The sequence below is a fragment of the Peromyscus californicus genome, unplaced genomic scaffold (assembly GCF_007827085.1).
Source record: "Peromyscus californicus insignis strain IS unplaced genomic scaffold, ASM782708v3 Scaffold_4__1_contigs__length_199733344, whole genome shotgun sequence".
Taxonomy (NCBI): Eukaryota; Metazoa; Chordata; class Mammalia; order Rodentia; family Cricetidae; genus Peromyscus; species Peromyscus californicus.
The window spans coordinates 71,379,783-71,407,391 of NW_026294562.1; the positions used below are offsets into that span (position 1 = coordinate 71,379,783).

At 49.0% G+C, this 27,609-nt stretch overlaps 1 protein-coding gene across 4 annotated transcripts in view; it reads right to left on the reverse strand.

Annotated features, from left to right (window-relative positions):
* Gpr26 (G protein-coupled receptor 26) overlaps positions 1-14,920 on the reverse strand; it is an 88,693-nt gene extending 73,773 nt beyond the window's left edge. For all 4 annotated transcript variants that reach the window (XM_052714771.1, XM_052714772.1, XM_052714769.1 and 1 more), the window contains exons 1-2: positions 14,247-14,920; positions 6,107-6,220 (exon numbers count right to left, since the gene is read on the reverse strand). In XM_052714771.1, the coding sequence (XP_052570731.1) occupies positions 6,107-6,220; positions 14,247-14,914 (782 nt within the window). In that variant the 5' untranslated portion in view covers positions 14,915-14,920. The remainder of the gene's footprint in view (positions 1-6,106; positions 6,221-14,246) is intronic.
* Between the last annotated feature and the right edge of the window lie 12,689 nt (positions 14,921-27,609).

Sequence of the window (27,609 nt, forward strand, 5' to 3'; positions counted from 1 at the left end):
ACATTTATCTCTTGTTGCCCCCCATAAAACCTGTGACAAGTTCTGTTTTAAAGACATAATTTGAACCCTGGACTTTGGGTGCAGAGACCTCATGCTTCCTGGTTCCAGGCTGCCTCACGGGCTCCTGCATTGTTTCCAGCTCCACAGTGTGCCTGACACCTTTGCTTTCAGATACTGGAGGTAATACAGCACGTGAGATACTCTCCGCACTTCCTCTGCCCATCACCGCTCCTCGTGCCTTTGCTCTTTCTGTTCCTGTCCCTGTCTGTCTGTCTCTCCTTGTAACATTCTGCACACACAGACACACAGACACACAGACACAAACACAGACACACAGGCACAGACACAAACATACAGGTACATACACACACACACACACACACACACACACACACACACACATGCACAGGCACAGACACACAGACATACAGACAGACACACAGGCCCAGACACACAGGCCAGACACAGACACAGATACACAGACACACAGGCACAGACACAGACACACAGATACAGACACAGACACAGACACACAGACACACACACACACACACACACACACAGAGTGTATGTTCATTAAAGTGCAATGCAAGTCACAGAACATTGCTTGGGAAAATAGCCCAATTATCCTCAAGGCTTCTGGAGACTCAATCTGCATATGTCTGAATATGCAAGGGCCTGTGAGCTCTAAGCGGATGCTTTAAGCTTTTATGAGACATTAGAGTGGAGGAGTCATTTATTAATAGAACATTAACAGTCGGGAGCCACCTGCACATTAACCTCTCTCCCCTCTCCATCATTCCATTACTCTGGAAAGCTATAATAATGGGGCCATCAGATCCGCAAATGCCTCCAAACCTGATCCTGATGATTTACGACAACTGTAATTATTTGTAAGTATAGATTGCTACCCAGACGACGATAGGCTTACAATCACTTGAAGACATGCGAACATTAATTCAGAAAATATTTCCCAAGAGCCTATGGGTAGGAATGTGCAGTGGCCCTGAAGGCCCTGCCTGGTCACTCCAGGAACAGTCTAACTGACCCAGAGTTCAGAGGAGCTACATGACTAAAACAGAGATATTGCAGGCCTCCATTAAGAGCTCTCGCAAAAAAAAAGAAAAAAGAAAAGAAAAGAAAAGACGGTGCCCGAATAACGCCTTAAGCCTGGCTTCCACATGCACACACATGAATTGGCACACACATGGACCTACACATACACATGCATGCATGCATGCACACAGCAGATAACTTGAATTTTTATCGTACTTCTTATCCCAGTAGAGAATTGCTATGAAAAGAATTGACTGCATTGTTTTTGTATCATGCTAAAATCTTGGAAGTTATAAACCTGAAGTAGGTGCACCTTCATTTGGACGGGCAGGCCACCCATGTCTGGTGGCTGTCGTGTTAGAAAACACTACTCTAGACCCGATTCATGCTGTCTTCTCTGCTTCAGCTGTTACTCCTCCTCACACCCACATGGCCACACCCACTTCACAAGCTTTGTCCAGTAGCCTGGCCAGGAAGCTCCCTTCTGCCTCAGAGCCCCGGGTTCTGGCCCTGCCAGATGGAATGGGTCTGACTAACTACAGGCTCTATTGGCAGGGCTAGGGTTACTACCGGGGGCTCTTGAGGGTCCCTTCAACTCACGCTTCATCTTCAGGGCAACTTTTATAGTCCGCATAGAGAAGGTGCTGGAGACACACTCAACAAAGTGATGGGAGGTGAGCGTGAGTGCTGTCGTGAGAGATTTGCTTAGGGTAGTTCTGCGTACACACAGAGAAGACAAGTGAAGAGGTGATGAGATGGGGTGGCTTCCCCTGATCCGGGTTCTGTACTGGAGGAGGTGATGGGGTGGCTTCCCCTGACCTGAGTTCTATACTGGAGGAGGTGATGGGGTGGCTTCCCCGACCCGGGTTCTATACTGGAGGAGGTGATGGGGTGGCTTCCCCTGATCCGGGTTCTGTACTGGAGGAGGTGATGGGGTGGCTTCCCCTGACCTGAGTTCTATACTGGAGGAGGTGATGGGGTGGCTTCCCCTGATCCGGGTTCTATACTGGAGGAGGTGATGGGGTGGCTTCCCCTGATCCGGGTTCTATACCGGAGGAGGTGATGGGGTGGCTTCCCCTGATCCGGGTTCTGTACTGGAGGAGGTGATGGGGTGGCTTCCCCTGACCCGGGTTCTATACTGGAGGAGGTGATGGGGTGGCTTCCCTGACCCGGGTTCTGTACTGGAGGAGGTGATGGGGTGGCTTCCCCTGATCCGGGTTCTATACTGGAGGAGGTGATGGGGTGGCTTCCCCTGATCCGGGTTCTATACTGAAGGAGGTGATGGGGTGGCTTCCCTGACCCGGGTTCTGTACTGGAGGAGGTGATGGGGTGGCTTCCCCTGATCCGGGTTCTGTACTGGAGGAGGTGATAGGGTGGCTTCCCCTGACCCAGGTTCTGTACTGGAGGAGGTGATGGGGTGGCTTCCCCTGACCCAGGTTCTATACTGGAGGAGGTGATGGGGTGGCTTCCCCTGACCCGGGTTCTATACTGGAGGAGGTGATGGGGTGGCTTCCCCTGACCTGAGTTCTATACTGGAGGAGGTTATGGGGTGGCTTCCCCTGACCTAGGTTCTATACTGGAGGAAGCGAGACCTTCATTCCCCTGGAAATGCTGCTTATTCTCAAGCAGGGTGGACAGTTTTGTGAGTGTTTTTTAAAACTCAATTACATTAACTCCATTTGAATCTGTTAGCAATATGACTGAAACATTATTGCCTGGGCACTATTGGAAGGAAATAGGCTATAATAAAAAAGGGGCAGAGCAAGGGAGGGGGGATTGGAAAGGGGAGGGAGAGAGAATACACTAGGAAATGAGATTAACTCTGAGAAAAGCCTCCTTGCCGAAAGTGGGAGTCACATTACTTATTCTCTGAGGATTCAAGTTCACCTCCTCAGTTCATGACCTCCCTTCACTCTGAGGTCAAAGGGGAAGGGTCTCTGTATACTTTCTTTCTCACCCACATTTCCTGACTGGCTAGATCACCTTCAGTCTCGGGGTGTCATGGGGACAGAAGATAATGGCCCAAGAATCCATACAGGCATGTCTGTGTCACACACTCCAGCGCTCCACATCCTTTAACTCCAGGATACCACACTGTCTTCTGGGGGCCCAGAGAGGTGAGGGCACCGGCCCAAAGTTGCCTAGTGGAAGGGTAGAGCTGAGGAGGCCTCTCTGTCTCTCCGTGTTAGGTCTTATGCAAAGTCCTGATCTAAGCCAGCTCTGCCTTCCCAGCTGAGGTATGGGTTGAGATCACAGCTTTTCAGTCAGGGTGATTCTGGTCCTGGGGAACACTTGGCAATATCTGGAGACTTGGTTATCAAACTGAGAACACTGGGGAAGGATAGGGGTGTTCCTGGTATCCAGTTGGTTGGGACCAAGGAGCCCATGGTACATCTTACAATGCATTGGGCAGTCCCTCTCTGCCAAGAGTCATCTGTGTGCAACACAGCGACAGTACTGAAGTCTAGTGCAAAGTTCCAGAAGGAAAAATCGATGACTCTGCCCTGTCCTGTGGTCGGACCACCGAGTGACCCACATGCATAGCTCCAAGTCCTGTGTTCACAGTGAGAGACAGACTGAGTCCGGCTCCCCACGAGGAAACCCATACCGTGGAGGGCAGTGGGTGGCACTGTACTTAGGCCTGGGCTGTCTGAGGAGGAGAGGAGGGGGCTAGAGAGGTGAGCAAGAATCCCTGTCTGACTGTCTGTACGTTCTCGTGGGTCCTGTGGGCGAAGGACCGTCTCTTGGCCTGAAGAAAGAACTGGAGGTCATGACTGAAAGTACAAGTACCCAGACTGGGCTCTGTGTAAGGACAAGTGGGGAGAGCAGAGAGGGCAGTCACAGTTGGCTTAGCCTCATGGGGAACAGGAAACTGGGTGGCAGTGAAGAGGGTGCCCATCTGGACTCCTGCAGTACACTAGCTGTGTTCGCTCTCTCTGTCTCTCTGTCTCTGTCTCTCTGTCTCTCTCTTTCTCTTTCTCACACACACAGACACACACACACACACACACACACACACACACACACACACACACACACAGAGAGAGAGAGAGAGAGAGAGAGAGAGAGAGAGAGAGAGAGAGAGAGAGAGAGAGAGAATGAAACCATTTGAAGACTCAATCAAAGCTCCTACCTCCACATCTTAATAGAAAGAACCACTGTCCTTTGTGATCTCCCAACTTCACAGATCACAGAACTACTTAGGATACAAGGCTGTAGGATTCCACCCTACCCCCCACCACCAGTCGACAAAGCAGCTTGGGAGAGGGAAGCGAGAGGGGAGGGAATCCTTTTCTTTCTTCCTTTTTCTTTTCTTTCTTTCTTTTTTCCCCGACTGACACTGGCATGGGCACCTCTCACAGCCGGAGCAGGCTAGCCTCAGCAATGCTGCTCCCTGGTGCCAGTGAACTGCAGCCCTGCCTGGCTGTTGGTGCACTAGGAAGAGGACAAACAGACAGTCATTGGCCTCACAGCACAGCCGCAGGAGTGGTGGCCTGCCTGGAAGGGCAAAGAGAGAAATGTCTGCTTTTATTCGAGTGGCGGGGATTTCTGAAGTAGACCGTTCAGGGACTGGCTACCCAGGACAGCGGGCAGTGGGACCCTGCACTGTGCAGCACTTCCCTCCATCTTTCCTCCCTGTTTCTTCTGGCTAGTGCCTCCTGGAGTATGAGTGTGGGGTGAAGAGTGAGAATGAGGTTATCTGGAGATAGAGTGAAGAGCCTTCCACCGTGGGGTACTGAGGTTAACACCTAAGCGTCTGAGACTGATTACGGAGAGTAATACGAAGGTTTCCCTCAAATCCAGTTGATCCCCTATGTGGAACAGCTGGCTCGCTTCTGGGTATAAGACCAAGAGAAACGAAATGAGACTCCCACAGGTACCTGCATGCTGTATTTACTGAAGCACCGTTCATGGCAGCTGAGGCAGAAACAAACTGGGGCCGCAAACAAACAAAGAAAATGTGGAATCGATACACAACAGGATGTCATTCGGACAAATGGGTGGAGCCAGAAGACACGATGAAATAACTCAGACAGGTGCCACCTGTTGTCTCATAAAAAAAATACCTTAAAAAGCCCATCAGAATATGCAGCAGTGATGCTGAGGAGATGGGATGAAGGGGATGATGGAGGAAGGGTAGATAATGGGCATTAAAACAGACATGATGAACATGTTCTCACATTCTACACCCCAGTGTGGGGGGGGCCGCACTTCACAACAGCCTATTACATATGTTGTAAATAATGAACAGAGAGGTGCTTGGAGGCTCCAAACACACGGTAATGACAAGGAGATGGAGAATAAATTACCCCAATTTGACCATTACATGTTGTGTATGTGTAGTGTAATTTCACATAATGCCTCATAGGTTTGTGCAGTGATTACGTGGTAATCAAAATTGTGAAAGTTGTTAGAGGAACAGGACATGTTAACTACCCTGATTTGATTAGTACCCATTGAATACATGTATTGAATCATCAGGAGGTACTGGTAACTGTGTGTAATAAAAATGTTAATTAGCTGGGCGGTGGTGGCGCACGCCTTTAATCCCAGCACTCGGGAGGCAGAGCCAGGCGGATCTCTGTGAGTTCGAGGCCAGCCTGGGCTACCAAGTGAGTTCCAGGAAAAGGCGCAAAGCTACACAGAGAAACCCTGTCTCGAAAAACCAAAAAAAAAAAAAATGTTAATTAAAGGGCTAGAGATAGGTGAGTGGCTACAAGCTCAGACTGCTTAAGAAGAGGACCTGAGTTCAGTTCTCAGCAGCTCACAAGCCCCTATAATGCCAGCTCCAGGGAACCCCAAAACTCCCTTCCGGCCTCTACAGATACCTGCACTCACTGATACCAACACACAAACACAGACAGACACAGACACATAATTCAAAATAAATCTTTAAAATGTTAGTTATTGATCAGGGAGAGTCAGAGGCTGAAGAGAAGCATTCAAGTATTCGTTCTCAGCCTGCCATTCCCTCAAGAAAGACATGCGGCCAAGAGGGACCCCCCTCTGGCCCTCCGAGCCCTGGTCCTCTATTCACAGGTCAGCTTACCTGGTAATCACATAGGGGGCAAAGCACACGAGGAAGGTCCCTATGAAGGTGCTGATCTTTTTGGTGGCACGCTGTCGCCTCCGCTTCTGTTCCTCCAGACACCGCTCCCTCACACTGTACAAGACAGAGAGGAGAAGATAATTCATGGGGTGGCCTGGCCAGGACACAGGGAGGTGCTACTACTCATGAACTCAAACAATGGATTCTAGGCATGTGGCTATGAAGCTGGAGACCCGGGGTCCCAGTCTTGTGCCCTTGGGCAAGCTGTGTGACATTGCCAAGGTCATTATTTGTAGTGTAATGGCATACACCACATTTTATTGATGTGCTCTCTTATAGACAATGTAACATAGTCTATATGTTACAAATGGGATTGCTTGAAGAATTAAATACACAGTGCACAGTGTTCTGGTTTCCTTTCTTTTTCTTCAATAAGACACCCTGACCAAACACAACTCAGGAGAGGCAAAGGGTTTATCTGGCTCACGCTTTCATGAAACAGCCTATTTGGTGGAAGGCAGGAACTCAAGCGGCTAGTCACATCACATCTACAATCCAGAGAAGGAAGAAGCAAACAAAACCACGCTGCTTGCTTGCCTATGCCGCCAGCTTTCTCCTGCTTCAAGTTCAGAACCCTCAGCACGGGGGATGGTGCCACCCTTACGTCAATGAATCATCAAGACAATCCCCCACAGATAAGCCCACAGGCCTATCTGATATAAATAATTCCTCAACCGAAATGCTCTTCTCAGGTAATTCTAGGTTGTGGCAAGTTGACATTTAAAACCAGCCATCACACATAAAGATACAGAAGATGTATCGAGTGTAGAGTTGGATAACGCAATGAGTACAAATAGACAGGAACTCACATTATCACTGCTTATGTCACTTACTGATTCCCCTGTACAATTCTGGGGGGCGACACTCTGTGTGGTGTCTTTTATTTTTATCTTTACCATATTTAGTCCTACAGGGGCTATTTCCCTGCCTCTGGGGCTCACCTATTATGACGGGTTGGTGTTAATTGTCAACCTGACAGAATCCAGAACCACCTGGGAGATGGACCTCTGTGCTTACCTGGGGGAAATTATCTTGATTACATCCATTGACATGGGAAGACCCGTCTTAGTTGTGGGCATGTGCAGTTCCTGGCACATGATTCCTCCAGGGACTAAGATAGGAGAAGCTAAGTGACAGCCAAGTCCTCTTGACTTTGAGGATGTAGCTTAGAAGATGGAGTCAAGAGCCACTAATGCCTCTAATCACACCCTGTTCCTGCTCCACTGAACTGATCTCTCTTCACCAATAGAAACAGGGCATCACAGGCAAGGAGCATAGGAAAGCAGCTGTGCATAGGTAGACAGCCCAGCTCCAGGTTCCAGAAGCTCTATCTTGTAGTGTCCAGTATGGACATAGGTGAGCAGAGAGGGATACTGGAGGTGGTGTCGCCCAGCAAGTCACTTGGCAGAATCTGGCTTGGGTTGCAGTGACTTGCCCCTGAAGACAGGCTGGCCTGCTCCACAAAAGCAAGCAGTAGAGAAAAAGTTCATGAGCTGGATCCAAGTATGTTGTTAAAGTAAGGGCCACACACTGCTTCTAGGAGAGTGAGCATTTTAATCCCTAAATCTCTCCTCAACAGATTTCTTCTCAGACGGACAGTTTGGATAGATGGATCTGGAATCCTTGCTGGGTCCCTTCTTAATTTCTGCCTTTATATAAATTTATAGAGTTAAGCACTAGATTGGGGCTTGGAATCAAAGTTTCCCACTGTCGGAAAAATGTGTTGTTCACAACTAACACTACTAATTATTTTATAATAATGAATACTAATAATGGTCTGAGTCTCTACCACGTGTCATGCTAGATTCTGTGATGGGATTTCACATGTGTTAGTTTAGTTGGTACTCACAGTGTGTCTAGGAGCCAAGGACGATGTCATTACAGTCCCTATATTCAAGAGAAGGACATTGAGGCTCAGGAGAGTTAAGACATTTGCTCAGGATCGCACAGCACATTCACACGGCTCCTAAATGGTGACTATAGGATGGTCAGCAATGGATCAGGCACTGCCTCTGCTTAGCGCTGAAAGTATTCCATCCTAGACAGTTTCCAGGGAGCTAGCCTAGTTTCTGAGGGGGATCCTATATCTGAGAATCCTTCATCCTCGGCAAGCCAGGCTGGCAGATGATGGCAGGATCTGAATCCAGACCAGAGTCTGGAACCAAGCTCACCCCTCCCCCTAAATAAACAGACTATCTATGTCATCACAGGGGAAGTCCCATGGCCTGGCACGTGGTGGGCTTGAGGTCACTGAGCTCCTGCTCCATCCAAATCCCCAGACTTCCTGACCATGCGTGGATTTCTGTAGCATTTTCCACTAAGGCTCATGGGCTCCCTGTGATTGTGAAGCCTGTGGTTAGAGATCTGGGTACAGGGACATGACCAGCTCAACTGTCTTGGTTTAAAACTCAAAGTCCCTCATCTGGGAGTCTCAGGCTAGGGCAGAGAAGAACAGTGGTGACCACAGAAGCAGGAGGCTCAACGTTCCTCTTCACAACGGAGGTCTGTGTGCTCCAGTGTTCACAGATTCCCATGGATGAGTGGTGGAGTGCAGATTTGGGGTGTCAGCCATGTCCCCTGAACCATCACACAGCATTCTTCCATGACAACAGAGGAACTTTCTGGCACTCAGTAAGTAAACATGACAAATTCACTCAAAGGACTCTGCAAGGGGACAGGAGCCCCTGTGTTCCTGTCAGCCCTCAGGAGCTTTAGTGTGAGAGTCCTCTTAGGCACACTGCCTTAGGAGGGCCCTGCTCTCTTAACTCTGTGGCCTCAGGGAAGTCACCAGGCCTCTCTGAACGTGTCCCCACTTTTCAGAGGAGGATTTCACCAGCGCTATAAGTAGACCATTATGGGTTCAGACATGACTCACTGACTAGTAGAGTACTGAGAGATGGGGAGCTTCCTTATGCTCCCCAAGGAGTCAGGGTTCTGATGAGGGGCTGCAGCCCCTTCCCTGTCCATAGCAGAGCCTCTCTCTTCCAAAGCATGGGGAACTTAATGTCTATAAAGGCGTTGGGAGTCAGAGAGACAGACATTTGGATCACTGAAGGAAGGGAAGGCTAGAACTGTCGTGGGACTGCCGCTGTGACTCCCCCAGGCTGCACAGATCTTCAGAGATCTGCTCTGTTGTCTCTTCAAGGACAGGTCAAGCAGAAGGCACTAGGCAGCTGGGGCTCTTCTTTGGCCTTTGCTTCTTGGCTAATAATCTAGTGGTTAACTGTGAAGAGCCAAGGTTGGACTCCCAGATTCAAATCCAGGCACTTAATTATGGGGTGGCTTTAAGCAAGTGATACAGCCTCTCTCTACATCAGCTTCCTCATCTCTAAAAATGAGGGTAATGGGAGAACCTGCCTTGGAAGGTCACACTGTGAGTGACTGAATTAAAATATGGAAAGTGCCAAGAACGGTGGCTGACTCAGTGAACACTTAGGGAGCGCTAACCAAACTATTCTCAACTCAAACACTCCCTGGAAAACTGTATACTGTGGTCCAGCTCTGCCTTGGACCTCCAAGCCACAGGGTTTCCTCTTTCTGTAAAAGTCCTTCTTGTCCTATGCTATGTCCACAGGAGAGAGGCAGCTGTGGCTAGGGACTGTGCCAGGGGTATTGTGAACTAGCATCATGCCACCTAACACTGAGTCCTGAGTTGACTCTGTGGCCCACTTGGGGCTTACAGGGACATCACAGATTCTAATGTGGCGTGCCAGTAGGACACAGAGAGTGTCTGCAGAGGGTACTCTGCCCTAGGGCTGTGTTACTGCTGGGACAAAACAGTAGACTCTGCAGCATATGCCTACCCAAGCTTACAGATGGGGAGACCGGGGCTTAAAGGAGTGAAGGACCTGCCTGCCTTGAGAATCAGGTACAGGTGGGACTTCAGACACATGGGCACTGACTACCAGCCCAGTGCTTCCAGTTAGGGGTGTGCCACTCCTTCTCTGAGCTATTGTAAAGGGTAAGGCTGAAGCCAGCTCTACCTTTCCTTCCTGGGCTCTGCTGTTTCCTGGGTAATAGTGCGGTGGTGGCAGGAGTTGAGTAAGGTCAGGTGGCCCCATGTTTTGGGAAGCAGCTTGACCATCAGCTTAGCACCCCCGTCACTTAGGTATGAGACAGCTCACTGGGATCTCAGAGTGATAGGATCACAAACCCACTTGCTGTCATTTCCCTCACTGTGGCTTTGCAACCCTGAGATCCCTGAAATCTTGTGTCCTGTGAGCTGCCATTGCGCTTATTCTCAGTTGAGTACCCAAGTGGTTTAGGACGTGCCTAAGAAACATACCAGCAGTTTGGGGCAGAACCAAACCTCATCTCATATCTCCTGACCTGACTCTAGAGCGTTCCCCTTATCCTCACTGCTTCATCTGGTCTGACTGTGGCACCCAGAGTCCTTGGACTCCTGGACGAAGTCTGTGATGCAGAGAACATGAGGTACAAAACTCACTTAGGGAACCCTGATTGTAGTGTGAACATATGTGCTAGCCTGGAGTAGGAGTAGGGGGTGTCACAAGATTTGAGACCAAAGCAGATAGGCTCTCTGGCTTTCTGACATGTGAAGTCAAAGAGATGTACTCAGCAGGCTCCAGTAACAGCAACTCTGGAAGTATCTAAGCAGACAGTGATAGAAGCCTCTGAGATGGCTAAGTCCTCGATGATCTGAGATGTCCATTGTCCTACCAGAGCCCACACTTAGAGCATTCACAGGCTGGTCCCTGTTGGTTTTCTGGCTTTTAAGACATGAGACAAGATGTCTGATGGTGAGAAAGAGCCCTGAGTTTTCAGTTAGGATGCTGGCGTTATCAGTCCCTCTCTGAGATCTAGCAAATATGGTCCCTGCTCTGGGCCCTATATGTGAAAGCTGGAGCCCACACCTTCTACTCTAGAGTAAACTCCCAATTTTCTAGGGCACATAATCCTTGTCCAAATGCCTTGATTCAGTTTCCAAAATACATGCAGACCCCTGGTCCCCACCCAAAGGTGGGCTAATCTTTAGATGTACTCAGTTCAAGGCCCAAGGAGACCACACATACATGGAACATGACTGTATGACTTTCACTGTGCTCATGGTCCAAGAGAGGCACCTCTTGTGCTGGGTGGAGTCAAGAATGGAGAAGTAAGGTAAGTGGAACGCTTAGTGTTCTCTAGTCCAGATGAGGCTAGCCTCCAAAGAGCCTATAAATCCTAAATTTGTGCCCCATTTTTAGGAAGCATATTTGCCAAGATAGGGGAATTAGAATGCATTCCATGTAACCATCTGTAAGCTAAACTAGAACTTCTAAGCATCTACATAAATAGTTTGTATGCCTCTATCTGCCTGGTTGCTCCATCTATAAATCTCAAGGACAGACTTGGGTGTGGACCTGGGTATGAGCTACTTCCTAGAGTTCATCAAGAGCCTCTCTTTTGGGACCAACTTCTACCTCTGTAAAGTCAAGGGTCCAGTAAGATTCTGCCTCCTTGGCCAACTTCTGACATCCTGCAGAGTCAGTGCTCAGCCAGCCCCTGTGGTCATGGTTCACAGGATGTTGAGGGGTTAGAGAGAGACCCCAGTAATACTGTGAGGAAGTTCCCGTTCAGCTTGTAGGAGAGAGTCTCTGTCACCAACACCTTAGCTCCAGGAAGCCATCTACCTGGCATAGTGAGCCTGGTCTGGGCTGGAAAGAGGGCACTGGAGCTGGGCCATGAAGCCTGATCCGTTGTACCTGGCAGCAGCTGAACAGGTCTAACTAGAGCCAGCCCTCCTAGAGCTTTGACTGGGAGAACTGAACGACTGACACTGGGCAGGTGGAGAGCTGAGCGTGGACCAGATACCACAAAGTGAAACATGCTTCCCAAATGAGGTGACTTGGGAAAGGACCACAGAACAACAGAAAGAGGAGATGTCACTCTGGGTCTCAGATTTAGAAAAGAATCCTGCTGTTTAGGTGGTGATTGTAGCAAAGGGGTAAAGCTTGCCACTCAGCCTCCAGGAAAATCAGCTACCTCTCGTCACTTCCTAACAAATGGTACCTGGGCTCCAGGCAACACAAAGCAGGTCTCTTAGCTAAATCCTGGGGTATGCAGGGGTAGCTGGGATGACTTCCAGTGAGCTAAGACTCCACTTGCTCCTCTGGCTGTCCAAACTGACACCCTAAGACTACATAGGTTCTTGGCACCAAAGGATGTCATAGCCTGGGGTGGGGCAGGACTCCACCACAGCCTTCAGAGCTAAGACCACAGCTTCTCAACTGTGCCACTGAAGTGACAGCCAGCCCATCAGCTGTCAGGGAAGTGGACTGGCTGTCCTGTTCTGTGGAACCCACCTCCCACACTCCTGCTTGAGACCTCTGCAAAGGACAGTTTGTGTTCACCATGGAGTCCACGGCTCTGTGACCTGATGGAGCTTCCTGGAGAGTCTAGAAGCAGGGGCTCCTCCAAACAGCCCGAGGCTTAAGTCAAGGTTCTCTACAGAGCTGGCAAGGGCCTGGATTCCAGCCCAGTGTCTTTCTTTGCTTATGGCACCCCTAGATACTCTCTGTAGTTCTGACCTAAAGTCAGAGAGCCAGGCAGGAGGAAAGGAAGCCCCTGCCCCTAAATAGAATGCAAAGTGGCATCTACCCTCCTCTCTGGGGGATTAAGAGCAGAGATCAGGCTTTCCCTCTCTCTGAAAGAACTGGCTCCTCTCGGGGCTCCACTTCTCTTTCCCTCCACTGGGAGGCTGGGTGAATGGGCTTTCTAGGACTAGTTCAAGTCTGCAAGAGTTAACACTTGTCTGCATCCTCACAAGCTGCCCCAGCCCCAGCCCTGGAGATGGCCCTTTCCAAAGTGAAGGATGATGAACAGGAATGTTTCTGCGAGCGTGGCTGCAGACTTTCTCCTGAAATGACTCTTTGAGCTGCACAGACCCAGGCAGAGAGAGCTGATGCAAGCACATTCTGTTTAAGTTTCTGTGGGGAGGATTTTATGTAGAGAGGACTAGAGCAGCCTGTCATTGGGAATAACTGCTCAGAGGGGGACAGTAGACATACTCAGCCATGCCCTTCCAATGCGCAAGCATGGTGAAATTCAGAAGCTGCTTATTGCTCAAGGCAGGAAAGCCCCCCCAAGGGGCTTTTGCTCAGACTAACACCTTCTGTCTGTTTGCTGTACCCTGTAAGGCTAATACACATTGGAGTCCATACTCTTCCCTACCCCAAGGCTTCCTGAATCCTGGGGCTCTGCTCACACATAGAACTATAACTTTCCATCACCAGCGCTCTCTGTATGCTGTGTCTTCTGTGCCAAGTGGACTCCTAAGCTCTTATCTAGACTCCCGGGAAGCAGAGAGGGAGCCGGCTTTTAATGTATATAAACTGGCAGAGGCCACGGAAGCACCCTCCCTCTTGATGTTCTAGTCTCGAGAGGAAAGATGAAGTGAGCCCAGGACAGCCTGATGGACAGTTCTCTCCTTCTCTCCCTAAGGGACATCAAGGACCACAGAGGTTCCCAGCCAGTTCTTCCCTTTCCCCTCTTTGTCTTCTCCTGAGAAATAGTGGGTCAAGAGGATGGAGATGGGTGGACAGGCTTAGTTTCAGGAGGCTGAGGAACAAATTCTTGAAGGGACCTTGAGGCTCCAAGTCTACAAGACAGGGGACAGAGCCCTCAAGGGAGGCAAGACAAGCCCAGGCCCTCAGGACCTACCACAGGGCAAAGGTGCTGTGGATCTCTTTGATGGGGACTCAGGCACACATACAGGGAGATCAAGAAGCACCACACCCAGGGTTACAAGGACCTAGAGGAGTAACAGCACAGTTTGAAGAGTTCTTAAGGGTTTTCTAAGCCTCTATACACCCCCTCTCAGGGCCAGATCCAAACCCTTTCCAAGCTTTGCATACTGAACAAAGCCCACAGCCCAGGATGCGTATAAGGAGAAGGAGGAAGTTCTGGCTGGGATTTCAGTCCGGTGCTTCAGAAAGTGAAGCTCTGGGTACCATTTAAACATTCCACCCTTGCTTAATGCAGTGAGGTGGAAAGAGGATTCTCCCACGGCCCTACCCTGGATGCTGAGACCTTCCCAACTCACTACAGTGTCCCCAGAGCCATGGATCAGGCCTCTCACCTGGGGTGGATGTCCACCAACAGCACGAGCGTCTGCATGGTGATCACGTCGATGCGCTTGCAGTGGAAGCGGGCCACCTTGAGCACCTTGAGGTACGTGAAGCAGAGTACGATGAAGGAGAGCAGGAAGCTGAGCGCATGGAAGGCGCTGGTGAAGACAGCAAAGCGCAGGCGCTCCTCCGGCCGCCGGCTGCACAGCGTACACGAGGCATATAGCTGGTGGAAGCCGAGCCAGGACAGGGCGAGCGCGGTGGCCGGGAAGGTGAGCGCGTGCAGCCACGTGTAGGCCACCATGAACGCGGCATCACGGAGGCGCATCTTGGCACGGTAGCTCAACGGGAAGACCACAGCCACCCAGCGGTCGATGCTGAGCGCGGCCATGCTGAGCATTGAGTTGGCGGCCAGGAAGGTGTCGAGGAAGGCGGCCAGGCGGCACAGGCGGTCCCCAGCCGGCTGCCGCTGTGCCACGACGCCGGCCAGCGTGAGTGGCATGTTGACCACGGTGCACAGCAGGTTGCCACACGTGAGGTTGAGGGTGAAGAGCGCCGGCGCCTGGCGGCGAATGTCAGCGCTGTGCAGGAGGCAGAGCAGCACCAGCCCGTTGGACAGCAGCGACACGCCAATAGTGCCCACCAGCAGCCCCGCCAGGCCCGCGTCCCACGAGTTCATGGTGCGCGCCGGCAGCTGGCGCTCAGGGCCCGCAACCCCGCGCCGCCATGGCGCAGCCTGCTGCCGCCTCAGCCCCTCGGCGACACGGATGCCCAGAGACCCCTGGCCCCCGTCGCCATGGCTACCCGGAGGGCGTCCAGCAACCCAGAACCCCGCGCCAACCCCTGGGCCAGCACCTAGGGACGCAGGCACCCGGAGCCCCGCGCCACCTCCCAGGCGAGCACCTGGGTGCAGAACCACTTGGACTCTGGGTCACCTCACCACCGGCGGCGAGCACCTGGGAGAGCGGTCACTCCCAGCCCCGCACCACCTCTTGGCATGTCGCCCGGTGCTCCGCTGAACTCCTGTGGTACCCTGGGATCCTGGGTCGCAGGTGCCTGCGGTCACTGGCTTTGCCTCTGCCTGCACCCGCCCTCACCGGGTCCCTCTAAGCTCTGGCTCTGCTCCGCACACCCTTCTGCTCTGTGCCTTTCTCTCTGTCTCCCTCTCTCTGCCTCTGCGCTCAGTCTCCAGTGTGCTCTCACTTTCTGCTTCCCCTCCCCCGTCTGTCTCTCCCACCTCCAATTTTCTCCTTCCCTCTTGCTTCCCCTCCCTCCCTTTCTCCTTTCTCTCTTCTTTCTCTCAGGAAACTGGCTGCTTCTGAGAAGGAAATCCCACTGATAGACTCTCTCTCTCTCTCTCTCTCTCTCTCTCTCTCTCTCTCTCTCTCTCTCTCTCTCACACACACACACACACACACACACACACACACACACACACACACACACCCCACATTCACACACACACTTGGAAGGAAAGAGCCCTGCAGGCTCCCTTGCCGAGTGACTGGCTCCCTGTGGCTCCCCTCCTCCTCTTCCCTTCTAACCTCCCCAATATGAGCTGAGTCAAAAGAATCCAAGGAAAGAGAAGGATGCCTGGACACCCTCATGCCTCAGTGGCACTTGGTCGCGCCTAGCTGACCAGACCTTGACCCAGCCCCCCTGTCCCATAGCTGCCCAGCATCTGGGCTTGCTGCTGTAAGCTAAGACGAACTGGGGAGCTTGGTTAGGCTTCTGCTGAGCTGGAATGAAATTCACAGCTCTATCTTGCATTAGGACCAGATATCTCCTGAGATCAACCCGCCCCCCCATCTGTCCACAGGCAGCTGCTGCCCTACTGGGCACTGAGTCCCCAAGGCTTCATCCTATCACTCTGTAGTCATTCAGTTGCATTCTCAGACTTGGTGGAAGGACACTTGAGGCTCACTGGGACATCCCTTGGGCATGCCTTCAGCCAAGAGAACACTTTATCTGTCCATAGCCATCAGAAGCAGCCCTGGGGTGACTGGTATTGGGCACATGTGGTGTCCAGGACCAGCTGCTGTCTGTCCATTCTCAGTCTGATGAGACAGCAAGTTATTGATGGTGAGACAATAAGTTATGTTTATTAGGCATGTGGGTGAACTGTTTAGAGAATGGATGGCATGATTTGATCCGAATCATGGGAACTTGGAACATAAAGTGTCTCAGCCTCCCCTTGGGGAAACATGTGGGGACTGTGGCTCTCCTGTCCCTAGTCCTGACTCTGCAGTTTCAAAAGTGCTTGGTGAACAGATAGGTGACAACTTTTGGAGCTTCCTCAGCCTCTTCCCTTTCTGTGAGATGCTACCTCCTCCGGTGACCACCTACATTGTGTCTCAGAGCCTGGTGACATGGTCAATGATGACGGTACATGGCCGGCCAGACCTCAGTCAAAAAGAAGCCAAGCATAGACAGCTTCCCTAAGGGAACTATTTTGTCTCCCCCATCACACTAATTATCTCTCCTCACAGAGTTTCAAGTATGGAGGGGGCTCATATAAAGCACTGGGAAGGCAGAGAAAACAATGTCCTTTCTCCCCTGCACCTTGACAGGTGCTCATTAACAGTCATTGCAACAAACAACAGCCCTACACAGTGGAATGTGCTGGGGCCCCTTCTTACCAGCTCTCAAGGGTGCTCTGGGAGTGCTTTCGAAGCTCCCTTCACAGGCAGCATGCTAGTAGTTGAAACCTAGTATACCAGGGGCATTTACATCATAGAAACAAGCCAATGCCACAACTGCAACTCAGGGCCTCCTATTAGCTGAGCCTGTGGTTAAGCATTTACCAGCACATCGCTCTCCAGACCCAGGGCAAGTCACCCAGCTTCCCTCCATCTTGGCTTCTTTATCTCTTTTTCAGAGCTGTGTTGATACTGTATGGGGGTGGCTTTGCTTCTCAGGGAAGAGACAAGCAAGTAGAATACTGGCAATCTTCTCAGCTCTTGGTCTCCTCATGTGGCCTGCAGAATTCAGGTTGGCCCTGCATCTTCATCTCCTGCTCGGTTGAGGACAGCACAGTGGGTTGTCCACTGGCGTGCCTTCCTGCTCCCACAGATAGCCTTGACAAACCACCTCTGGGATGGGACCGGTGTTCAGGATTACTTCTGGAATAAAGCAGTATCTTTCGGGACATACCAATGGATCCTTCGTTCTTACAGTACAGTGTTCTATAGAACCACCTTAGATGCTGGTTAAAGATTTGGATTCCTGAGTCACCTCCTCCCAGGGTTTCAAGTCAGAGAGCCTGAGATTCTGCCTTGTTAACTAGCTCTACAAATGACAATCGGAAGTGATCCGGCTAGATAGCTGATGCCTCGTCATGCCCTGGACACAACCTCCATCAGTGGCCCAATGATCTGGCCTCACAGGACTACAGTCTTTGCAGGAAGCACAGACATTAAAACGTTAAACATTAACTAATCTATTCATAGCACATGAATTGCCAAAGCCTGCCCAAACATCACACTTGATTTAACCCTTGCAAGAATGAGGAGATGAAGAGTTAACTACTGCCACTATCTCAGAGGTGAGGACCACAAAGTACAGAAGAGTTATGTGACAGAATTGGCTACAAGGGCTGGCTTCTACTGTGTGTTCCAGAGCTCCCCAGTCACCTTCTCCATGAGATGCTTTTGGTCTATAACTTAAAAGAACCTCAACTTCTCAGCATCAAAATGATGTTGATAACCAGAGAACTGGGGCCAACAGTAAGAAAACAGTACTCTCTTCTCTCTCTCCCTCCCTCCCTCCCTCCCTCCCTCCCTCCCTTCCTCCCTCTCGCCCACCCAACCCCTCTCTCTCTCACATACACACCATTTTGAAGAGCATTTGCTCTCTGAATTCCTAAGGGCAATATTGAAAGGTTAAAATGCCAGAATAGAAATTCAGAATATTATAACTCAGTCTGCTGAGGAACCGAAGCTCATTTTCTTCTGCTTATTTAAACAAAATTTCCTGCTCCCACTGGGATTGTTGGAGGGCTGATCTCCATAGCGACCAGGTCCCCAGCCTTGTTGGCTTTATCTGGGGCAGTCTTCACTGAGTTCAGGTCTAGCATAGCCTTACACATTGATAATGAGGTTATAGGCACCGAACACAGCCCTATGTGGGATTTGATACGAGCCTCTGCTAACCCTCCAGAAGAGAATCTAAGAATCCAGCCCACTCCACCAGGGCCTGCAAGGTCTGGAGAATGCCTGCCAGGGAACCACACTGTGGTTCTTTCGAGCATGCACTTTCAAGCCAGAGGGAACTCAGCAGTGATGGAATGTTGATGACAGCATTAACATGACTCATAAAACGCTGTAACTGTGCCCCCTAGGGAAGCGCAGCAACAGGACTGACTCCGTAGAGGCAGAGGAATGCACACATCTTTGTCAATCTTTGCAGGAACTCTCCAGCATGTCTATCCTGAAGTGAAAGAACACTTCCAGAACAGGCAACGGTTTGCTCAAGGTCACTTTCAGTCAGTCACATCAGTTGACAGAATCAAGTGAATTAGTTGGAGATCCACATCTATTAGGCATAGACCTCCATGTTTTCCCTACTGCATTGTTCTCTATCACACACACACACACACACACACACACACACACGCACACACTGATGGGTTGCTGACAGAGGTGGTCCCTTCACAACTGCCTTTAGAGAGTGGTGAAGTGTTATTACAAGAACCAGACTGGCACCCATGTCCCAAGGGAACCCCAGTAGAAGTGCTATGGATATGAAGAACACGTATGTTGGTGGTCATTTGGGTGAGTAACCAGGGGATTCTAGACTTGTACAAGTTAAAGAGAGGGTAAAGATTCTGGGCATTCCATATGGAAAGAAGTATCTGGAAAATGCCTATGACCTAATGCTGGAGACCCTGGAGAACTATGCCTCTGCAGCAGAAAGTGGACCTCAGGAAGGTGGGAGACACAGATGGATGTACCAGCTCCATGACAGGCACAAAATGTAAGGCCTGTTGAGATGATGGCTTTCATAGCCTGGAGCATCCAGTCAGCCTGCTAGCCTCCCCAACTGGGCCCAAAAGCAGGATTCCATTTTCAAAGCATTTACTCAACTGATATTTAAAGTGATCACAGTGGCACTGGAGTTTACCAGAGGCCAACTGCAGATGGGTCCCATCATCCAGATTAGGACACTGAGACCCTAGAAAAGGCATTCATTCTTTGCAGAACAATATATGACTCGGAGTGGCAGACTAGATCCTGGAATGTTGACCACGACCTAGCTCACTCCCCAGTACTCTCTCTATTATAACTAACCTGCTAGACTGGTGGCCGCTCTCCAAGTGCATGCCCTAGGGAGCCCTCATGCTGGGCAAACAGAACCAACTGTACATTCTGTCATTCCAACAGGCCACAGTCTCAGGTTCAATTGACCATAAATGCATGGCTTTTTGAGACAAGTTCTCAATTAGCACAGCCTGGCATCAAACTTGCTATATAGCTAAGGATGACCTTGAACTTCTGATCCTTCTGATTCCATCTTCCTAATGCTGGGATTGCAAGCATGCATCATCACACCAGGCTCATCTGCTCATTGTCAAGGAGAATTGGCTCACTGGCCCTGGACCTTTACCACTCCCGAGTCTCCATGATGGCCCCAGACCACACAAACCAACTATGTAAGGTGATAAGCTCAGAAAGAGGGAAGAGAAGTCACACTGTCTGATAGCCTTGTCTGGTAATCTCCCCAAAGAAGCCAAGGCTTTGCTGTCTGAAGAAATTCAGAATGCTAGGCAATGTTTATCTGAGCCTTGCCAGGATCCAGACACTCCCAACTGCCTTATCTCATTTAATCTTTGCAGCATATATGAGATGCTTCTGCTACAACAGATGAGGTAACAGAGGTTCAGAGAGGCTGGGCACGGTGCCCAAAGACCAGAGCTAGTGGGGAAAGTGAGGGGGACGCAGGTCCAAGTACGTGATGGCTCTGGCTCTGTTCTGATGCCATACTTGATCCCCTAGTCTCTCCTAGTCATACCCACTAACAGCCATTTCCACTCTGCTCTCATCTGCTCTCTTCCCAACTCTGTCCTTGGGCTGGGTATCAGCTAGACAGTGTGACAACTTAGTGTCTGAGAGAGGGCTTCTGCTGAGCACACTGCTTCATTTCCCTGCTTATGGTTCTGGGACAGAGCTTACCACCCTGTTTGTAGACTGGGTGCTCGAGGGAGGCATGGCATGAGTCATCTTGTCCAAGGACTCTCAAATAGCCTGGGTAGATCAGAGACACGATCCTTTCCCACGTCGGGGCTCTGGTTCCTGTACCACAACTGCCCTGCAGATTGTGAGAGGGAAGGAATTGCTATCCAACTAGAGTCTGTGTGGCCAAGGGGAGGCGCTACTTCTCTCTGCTGGACTCACATGCACACATAGCTACCAAGAGGGGGGCGCATTTCACCCCGCTTTAGAAATCCATTTCACCTGCCTGTAGCAGGGAAGCCTCTTTATTTGCAACTAACTTAACTGGCTCCTGAAACAAAGGTGTGTATGATTGGCCTTTCTAGGTTTTAGGCCATGAGGCACTGAACCCATCTCAGACGATGGTTCCTCTGAGCTTGCACTGACTCCTGAAAATGTCTGAACCTGTTCATTTCCTGTCTCTGAGCTGGAAATGGGCAGTGGAGCTTACCTTAGATTTCCAGAAATGGAGCCTTCAGGTCCTTGTCCCTGTTCTGCTTTCCAGTTACCTACAGTCAGTCGCTGGGCATTGCTAGGCAGCCTGAAAGTTTGGAAATCTTCGTGGTGTCCTGGAAGATCAGCACCAGGAAGATGGACAGCTCCTGGATCCTGCTGTGTATGTTTCAAGTGAATAAATGAAAGAAAGGCCCTCATCCCCTTTATTAGTGATGACTCCAAAATTTTCCTTGATGAGTCCCTACTCTAAGTCAAGGGATACAGTCATATCACATCCTCAGAAAGCCACTGGAGGAGTCCCTAGCCTGAGTGTCACTGTCTAGTGCCAGTACTTGGTCTGGAAGCACCGTGTTGTTGATAAAACTTTGTGCCAGAAATCAAGGAGGTCAGGATCCTAGTCTAGTCTCTGAACCCAATTGACCATATGCCTTTGGGTAATTCTTTACCCTTCCACCATATTTGAAATGAGGTGGGTGGATAAGGTGATTTTACCTGTGCATTTGGGTTGCTTGAAAATGCCACACAAGGAACATGAATAAGGAGAGAGGAGGAAAGAGGGCCAGAAACAGGCACCCAAAGGCCTTCTTTCCCCATATGGTGGAAATTAAGTCCCTTCTGCTGCAGTGGCAACTGAAAACCCATGTACCACTTTAGCTTTTGAGGGCTGTGTGGGTGGACGTGTGGGGGAGAATTCACTTTTCTGCAAGTGTGAGCTAGTGGGAACAATCTCTGAGCTCAGCTCTTGGCCCTCAGCACACCCAAGGGGTCTATGCATTTTAGGTCCTGCTCAATGTGTGCATTCAAGGACAGATCCTGCCAGCAGGTCTGCTGGAGACAGAGCCAAGGTGTGTGCTTGTGTGTTCAAGGAGGTGTGGGTGGGAGCGGTCAAACCAGCCAACGGCACCAAAGTGATGGCTTCCTGTGGAACTGGTTTGGGATCAGGGAAACCAAGGCAGACATAAGTCTTTTTCTAAATGACTCAACTCTTTAGGAGGCTTAGCAAGATTTAGAAAGTAGGAAAAATAGTCCTTAATTTGCATGAATACTGAGAGCAACTTTAAAGGAAAAAAACCAGTTATTTGCCCATGCTGAGTGAGAGGGTTGTTGCCTGATGCAGGGGTGTGTGCCTGTGGTCTCAGCTGTTCCAGAAGCTGAGAAAGGATGACGGTGACTGAGGCCTGGTCAACCCTATCTGGGGAAAAAGGGCAAAATAAGACAAACGAAAATCAGAAACAAGCTCACTGCACTGTGCTTATTGGAACTTCCCTGACCCCAGACAGGCTCCTCATCCAGGCACCATCTGTTAGCATCTTTGAAGTCCACTCACTCAGCTGGATGAGTGCTTTGGTCCTTGGAGGTCCCATCAAAATGTGTCTTCACGGGCTGCCTCAGACAGATGAGAAAAGAAGACTTGGTTCAGTGCCCCATGCTGTTTTCCCATGCTTCCCCAGCTCCGACATGCCTCCCCCCTCCACCATAGTCCTCTTCCCTTCCCTTTGCCCATTAGTATAGTAGCCATCAAATCATCATGTCACTCTATGCTGTATGCTGTGGCTCTTAGGACAGAAGCATTTCCCCTTATGCAGATTATTGTAAGAAGTTTTCTTCATTGAGTTTAAATTTACATAATGAAATGGGAAGTTCTGGGCATAGCATTTGATGAAGTTGATAAGCTAGGCATCAATGTCATCTATGCATTTGCTGAGACAATGTTTCTATATCCCCGAAAGGTCCCTTATGCCCCTTTACACTCAACCCGTGACCATTCATCCACTCCAGCTGCCTATTGTTCTCTTTTTTAATCATCGTGGATTAATTTTCTACTTGAACAGAACTTAATGCTGAGTTCTGCTAATCAAGCTTCTTTTACATAACACAACATACTTTAGTCTTATCCACCCTGTTACATCCTTTGCAAGCTCATTTCTTTCTGTTGCTCAGTAGAAACCTATTGTATGAACATACCTATGGTTTTTAGCCATTATCATCTTGATAGACATCTGCGTCAGATCCTGTCTTAGAGTTGCTATTGCTGTGATGAAACACCATGACCAAAAGCAAGTTGGGGAGGTAAGGGTTTATTTGGCTTACACTTTAAGATCATAGTCCATCATTGGAGGAAGTCAGGACAGGAACTCAAACAGGGCAGGAATCTGGAGGAGGAGCTGATGCGGAAGCCATCGTGGGGTGCTGCTTACGGGCTTGCTCCCCATGGCTTGCTCAGCTTGCTTTCTCATAGAATCAAGGACCACCACTCCAGCACCTCCCCATTAATCACTAATTAAGGAAATGCCATACAGCTGGATCTTTTCTCAATTGGGGTTCCCTCCTTTCAGATAACCCTAGCTTGGGTCAAGTTGACATAATAGTCAGCACAGATCCAATTCATAAATATTCTGAATCAAGCTGCTATGGACATTCTTGTGGTAGATTTGAAACAGTTGAGCTGGTTCTTACCTAGAGCCTTCACCCCTACTGACTAGTGTTCATGGTACCAGAAGGTACTCTGCATGCTACCGAAGGAGAAAGGTAAATACGAACCCTCACGCCTGCAGTGGTGACCTCCCTGCAAGGGGCACTGGTGAAATGGTGGCACATAGCTTGTGGAACTAACCAACCAACATCTGGATGGATTTAAGGCCCATTCCATGAAGTGGAACCCATCCCTGACAGAGCTCAGGTGGCCAAGAACCTGAAACAAGATAGGCCATGAACCTAGGGGAAAACCAAATACTACTATTTTACCAAAGGAACATAGCAATAAAAAGACTCTTAACAATACTCTGCTGTATTCATAGGTAAGTGTCTCACTCAGTCATCATCAGAGAATCTTCCTTCTGCAGTAAGATGGGAACTGATACAGAGACCCACAACTGGACAGTGTGCAGAGAGCGAGAGAGCTTGGAGCACTAAGCCCCGAATGCCTGTCTCCACCAATTCCCTTCCCTCAAGGCTCAGGGACCTTGTAGAAGAGGAAGCAGAATGAGTATACGAACCAGAGGGGATGGAGGACACCAAGGAAACAGGACTTTCCAAACACAGCAGGTCCAGCACCTATGAACTCACAGAGACGGTGGCAGCATGCACAAGGCTGCACAGGGCTGGGCCTGATGGGGTCCTAGCACTGAGAGGAGTGGACACAGGCCTCCATCCCTAACCCAGAAGTGATCACCATTGGTAATTGCTCTCAAATGAAAAATTTGTTTTCTTCAATGGAGTCTCACTGGGTATACAAACCACTCTTCAGGCCAGGCCCCGCACCCACAAGTAGATGGCCAACGAAAAATGAACTTAATGCACTTTTGGAGAGTCTTTGTCTAACAATGCTTTGTCAGGGCTTTCTCCCTGCCCACCTTGCAGATTCCTGGGGTATGTATCATGGTTTCTGGTTTTGTGTTTTTATGGGATTTCTGTGTGCGTGAATATGTGCGTCTCTGTGGCTGTGTGTGTTTCTTAAACTTGTTTGGTTCTTTTTCTTCTGTTTATTTGTCTTGTCCTGTTCTGGCTTGTATGTTTTTATTTTATCTAATTTTATGCTATTATCACCACTACCACCACCACCACCATCATCATCATTTTAGATGCCTATCTATATCCTACTGAGAGAAAAAAGGGTGTGGATTTGGATGGTTGTGGAAGTGGGGAGGATCTGGTAGGAGTTTGGGGAGGGGAAACCATATCAGAATATATTGTATTAAAAATCTATTTTCAAAAAAAAATGCCAGTTTCAAAAGTGCCAATGAAATTTTACTATGCAACCTACAGTAAATCAGATTATCTTTTTCCTTTTGAATTATAAGGTTTTAAGATATGTTTGCATTCAAAACACTTATTAGATAGGTGAGTTTTAAATACTCTTCTAACCTATAGATTGTCTATTTTTTCAGTTATTTTAAAAGAGTTATTATTGTGTCTGTGCATGTGTGTGTGCATGCACATGATTGGTGGGGGAGCACATGCCAAGGCATGCATGTAGAGGTCAGAGGAAAGCCTTTCCAACTCAGTTCTCTCTTTCTGCAGTTACACTAATTCCAAGGGTTGAGCTCAGATTGTCAGGCATGTGCAGCAAGGACACCAAGGAAACAGGACTTTCCAAACACAGCAGGTCCAGCACCTATGAACTCACAGAGACGGTGGCAGCATGCACAAGGCTGCACAGGGCTGGGCCTGATGGGGTCCTAGCACTGAGAGGAGTGGACACAGGCCTCCATCCCTAACCCAGAAGTGATCACCATTGGTAATTGCTCTCAAATGAAAAATTTGTTTTCTTCAATCGAGTCTCACTGGGTATATCCACCTGTATATATACCTGTATATATACAAGTGCCTGTATCCACCGGGCCACCTTGCCAAGCCTCTACTCCTTTTTTTTTAATTAAAAAAATGTTTTAGACTTACTTATTTTAGTTCTCATGTGTGAGTGTTTTGCCTGTATGTGTGTATGTATGTTTATGCTTGCTGCCCACAAAGGTCACAAGAGGGTTTCCGATCCCCTGGACCTGGAGTTATGTATGGGTATGAGCCACCATGTGAGTGCTGGGAACTGAACCTGGGTCCTCTGGAAGAGCGGCCAGCACTCTTAACCACTCTTCAGCCATCTCTTCATACCTTTTCTTAATGGGATGTTTTGATGAGGAGAATTTTTAATATTCATGAGTCAGAAGTTTTTAATATTCATGAAGTCAAACTTGTTAATATTCATGAAGTTGAGCCTATCATATTTTTATGATTACTGCTCTCTGGCTTCCCTTAAACATTTTTCCAAACCAATCTAAGCTGGTAACAGTTTTTTTTTCTTCTAGAAGCCTTGTATCTTTAACTTTTATACCGAGGCAAAGGGCTCATTCCAATTAATCCTTGTGCATGGTATGAGGTAGGGCTGAGGTTAGTTTATTCTTTACATTTGATATTGTTTTCAAACAGCTTAGGTTGAGCCTATTTGCTCTTACATTAAATTACTTTGGAAACTTTTTCAAAACCACTGAGCACTTAACATTTGCTATATTCTTTATTTTATTCCGTTTCTTGGTGCATCTTGACACCGGTCTATACTCTCTTGATTATTTTTCCTTCATAGTAAGTTATAAAACTTAATACCCTTTCTTAAGACTTACAAATACCAATATAATGTTATAAAATTTCTCCCATTTTATTCTTTTTTATTCTTCTTTATTTCAATTTTTCCCATAAACTTTACAAATTTTTGAATATATATGTATTTTTAAAAGCATGCTAGTATATATATATAATATATAATATATATAATATATATATAATAATTCTTTACTGATTTTTGGGAATTTCACACGCACTGCTCGCCTCCCAGATCCTCCATATCCACCTCCTGCCCCTGCAACATTCCCCTTAAAGAAACCCTCCCAAATTAATTAAAAACAAACAGACAAAAACCCAGCTTGCCCCCCCTTCTTTTCCGCCTCTCCAACACCTCTTCATTCCTCCTAGCGGCATTAGGAGCTACAGTGTGTCACGAAGTATATATACCCTTTTGTCCAATCAGCCCTGCTTGCAAATGTTCACTGAAATGAGTCATTGGTCTGGTTCAAGGCCTCTGGCCTCTGGCACACCATCAACACTGGAACCTTACCGAAACTCCTCTTGGATATCCTGCTGTTGCCCGGAGTCATGGGGATCCTGCGGCTATCATCCTGAAGAACAAGCCCCTTCATGCACTCCAGCAGGTCATATATGGGGTAGATGTTAGGGTGGGCCAACCAAAGTCCAGGATGTAGCTAAGCTGGTCAGTCCAGGCCTCTGAGGTCACCCCTCTCAGGTAAGGAGTAGAGCCAGCTCTCCTAGGCCCATACCATTGGGGCCAGCTCTCCATGCCCATGGTGAGGGGTGGGGCCATCTCTCCTGAGTGTGGGGAAACAGCTCTCTTGCTGAAGTGTCCAGTGAGAGGCAGGACCAGCTATCCCAGGGCCAGCAAAGGTCAGGGATGCCTCAGCACAGACCTTGGGTTTCAAACTACATGGTGCCTATGGCTCCCTGTGATAACACATGGACATCAACACAGACCCTAGCTGCAGCAGGATCATGGACCCAGGCATGGCCCTTGGCAGCAGGCCAGGCCCGGACCTCACCATGGCCTCACTATGGTCACACAGATCAGTATGGTCATGGCAGCAGTATGGCCCTTAGACACCAACATGGTCCCAGGTGGCTGACCAGACCCCAGGCATCTGAACAGGCCTAGGTGGTAACAGGAGCCATAGACATGAACTCAGACCCTGGCTGCTGCAGGGCCAGGAGCATGCTGGAGTTTTACATTGTACCAATAGATTGGTTTGAGAAAATTCGCTGTTTTAAAGGCATCAAGTCCTCCAGTCTCTGAACAGGGAATTCTGTCTGTGAGCTTTCCTTGAGTTCTTCTCAGCAACACTGTCATTTTCTGTCTTGTGCTTCCTTTTTAATCTCCACACTTATTATGTTTTAATGCTGTCATTTGTGCCATTGTCCTATAAATCTGTTCTTGATTGGTTCACTGCCAGCGTACACAAATACAGCTGATTCTTGTTGGAGGAGCGAAGTTGGTTCTGGGCCCTCGTTGAATTAGCATGTGAGTGAGTTTAGATGGTTTCATGAATTTCTTGGGTTTTGTGAATACATAATCATGTTGTCTCTGAATTAAACTGAAACAATCGTTTTGTTTTCCTTGTCTATTCCACTGGCCAGGGCTTCTTGTGCCATA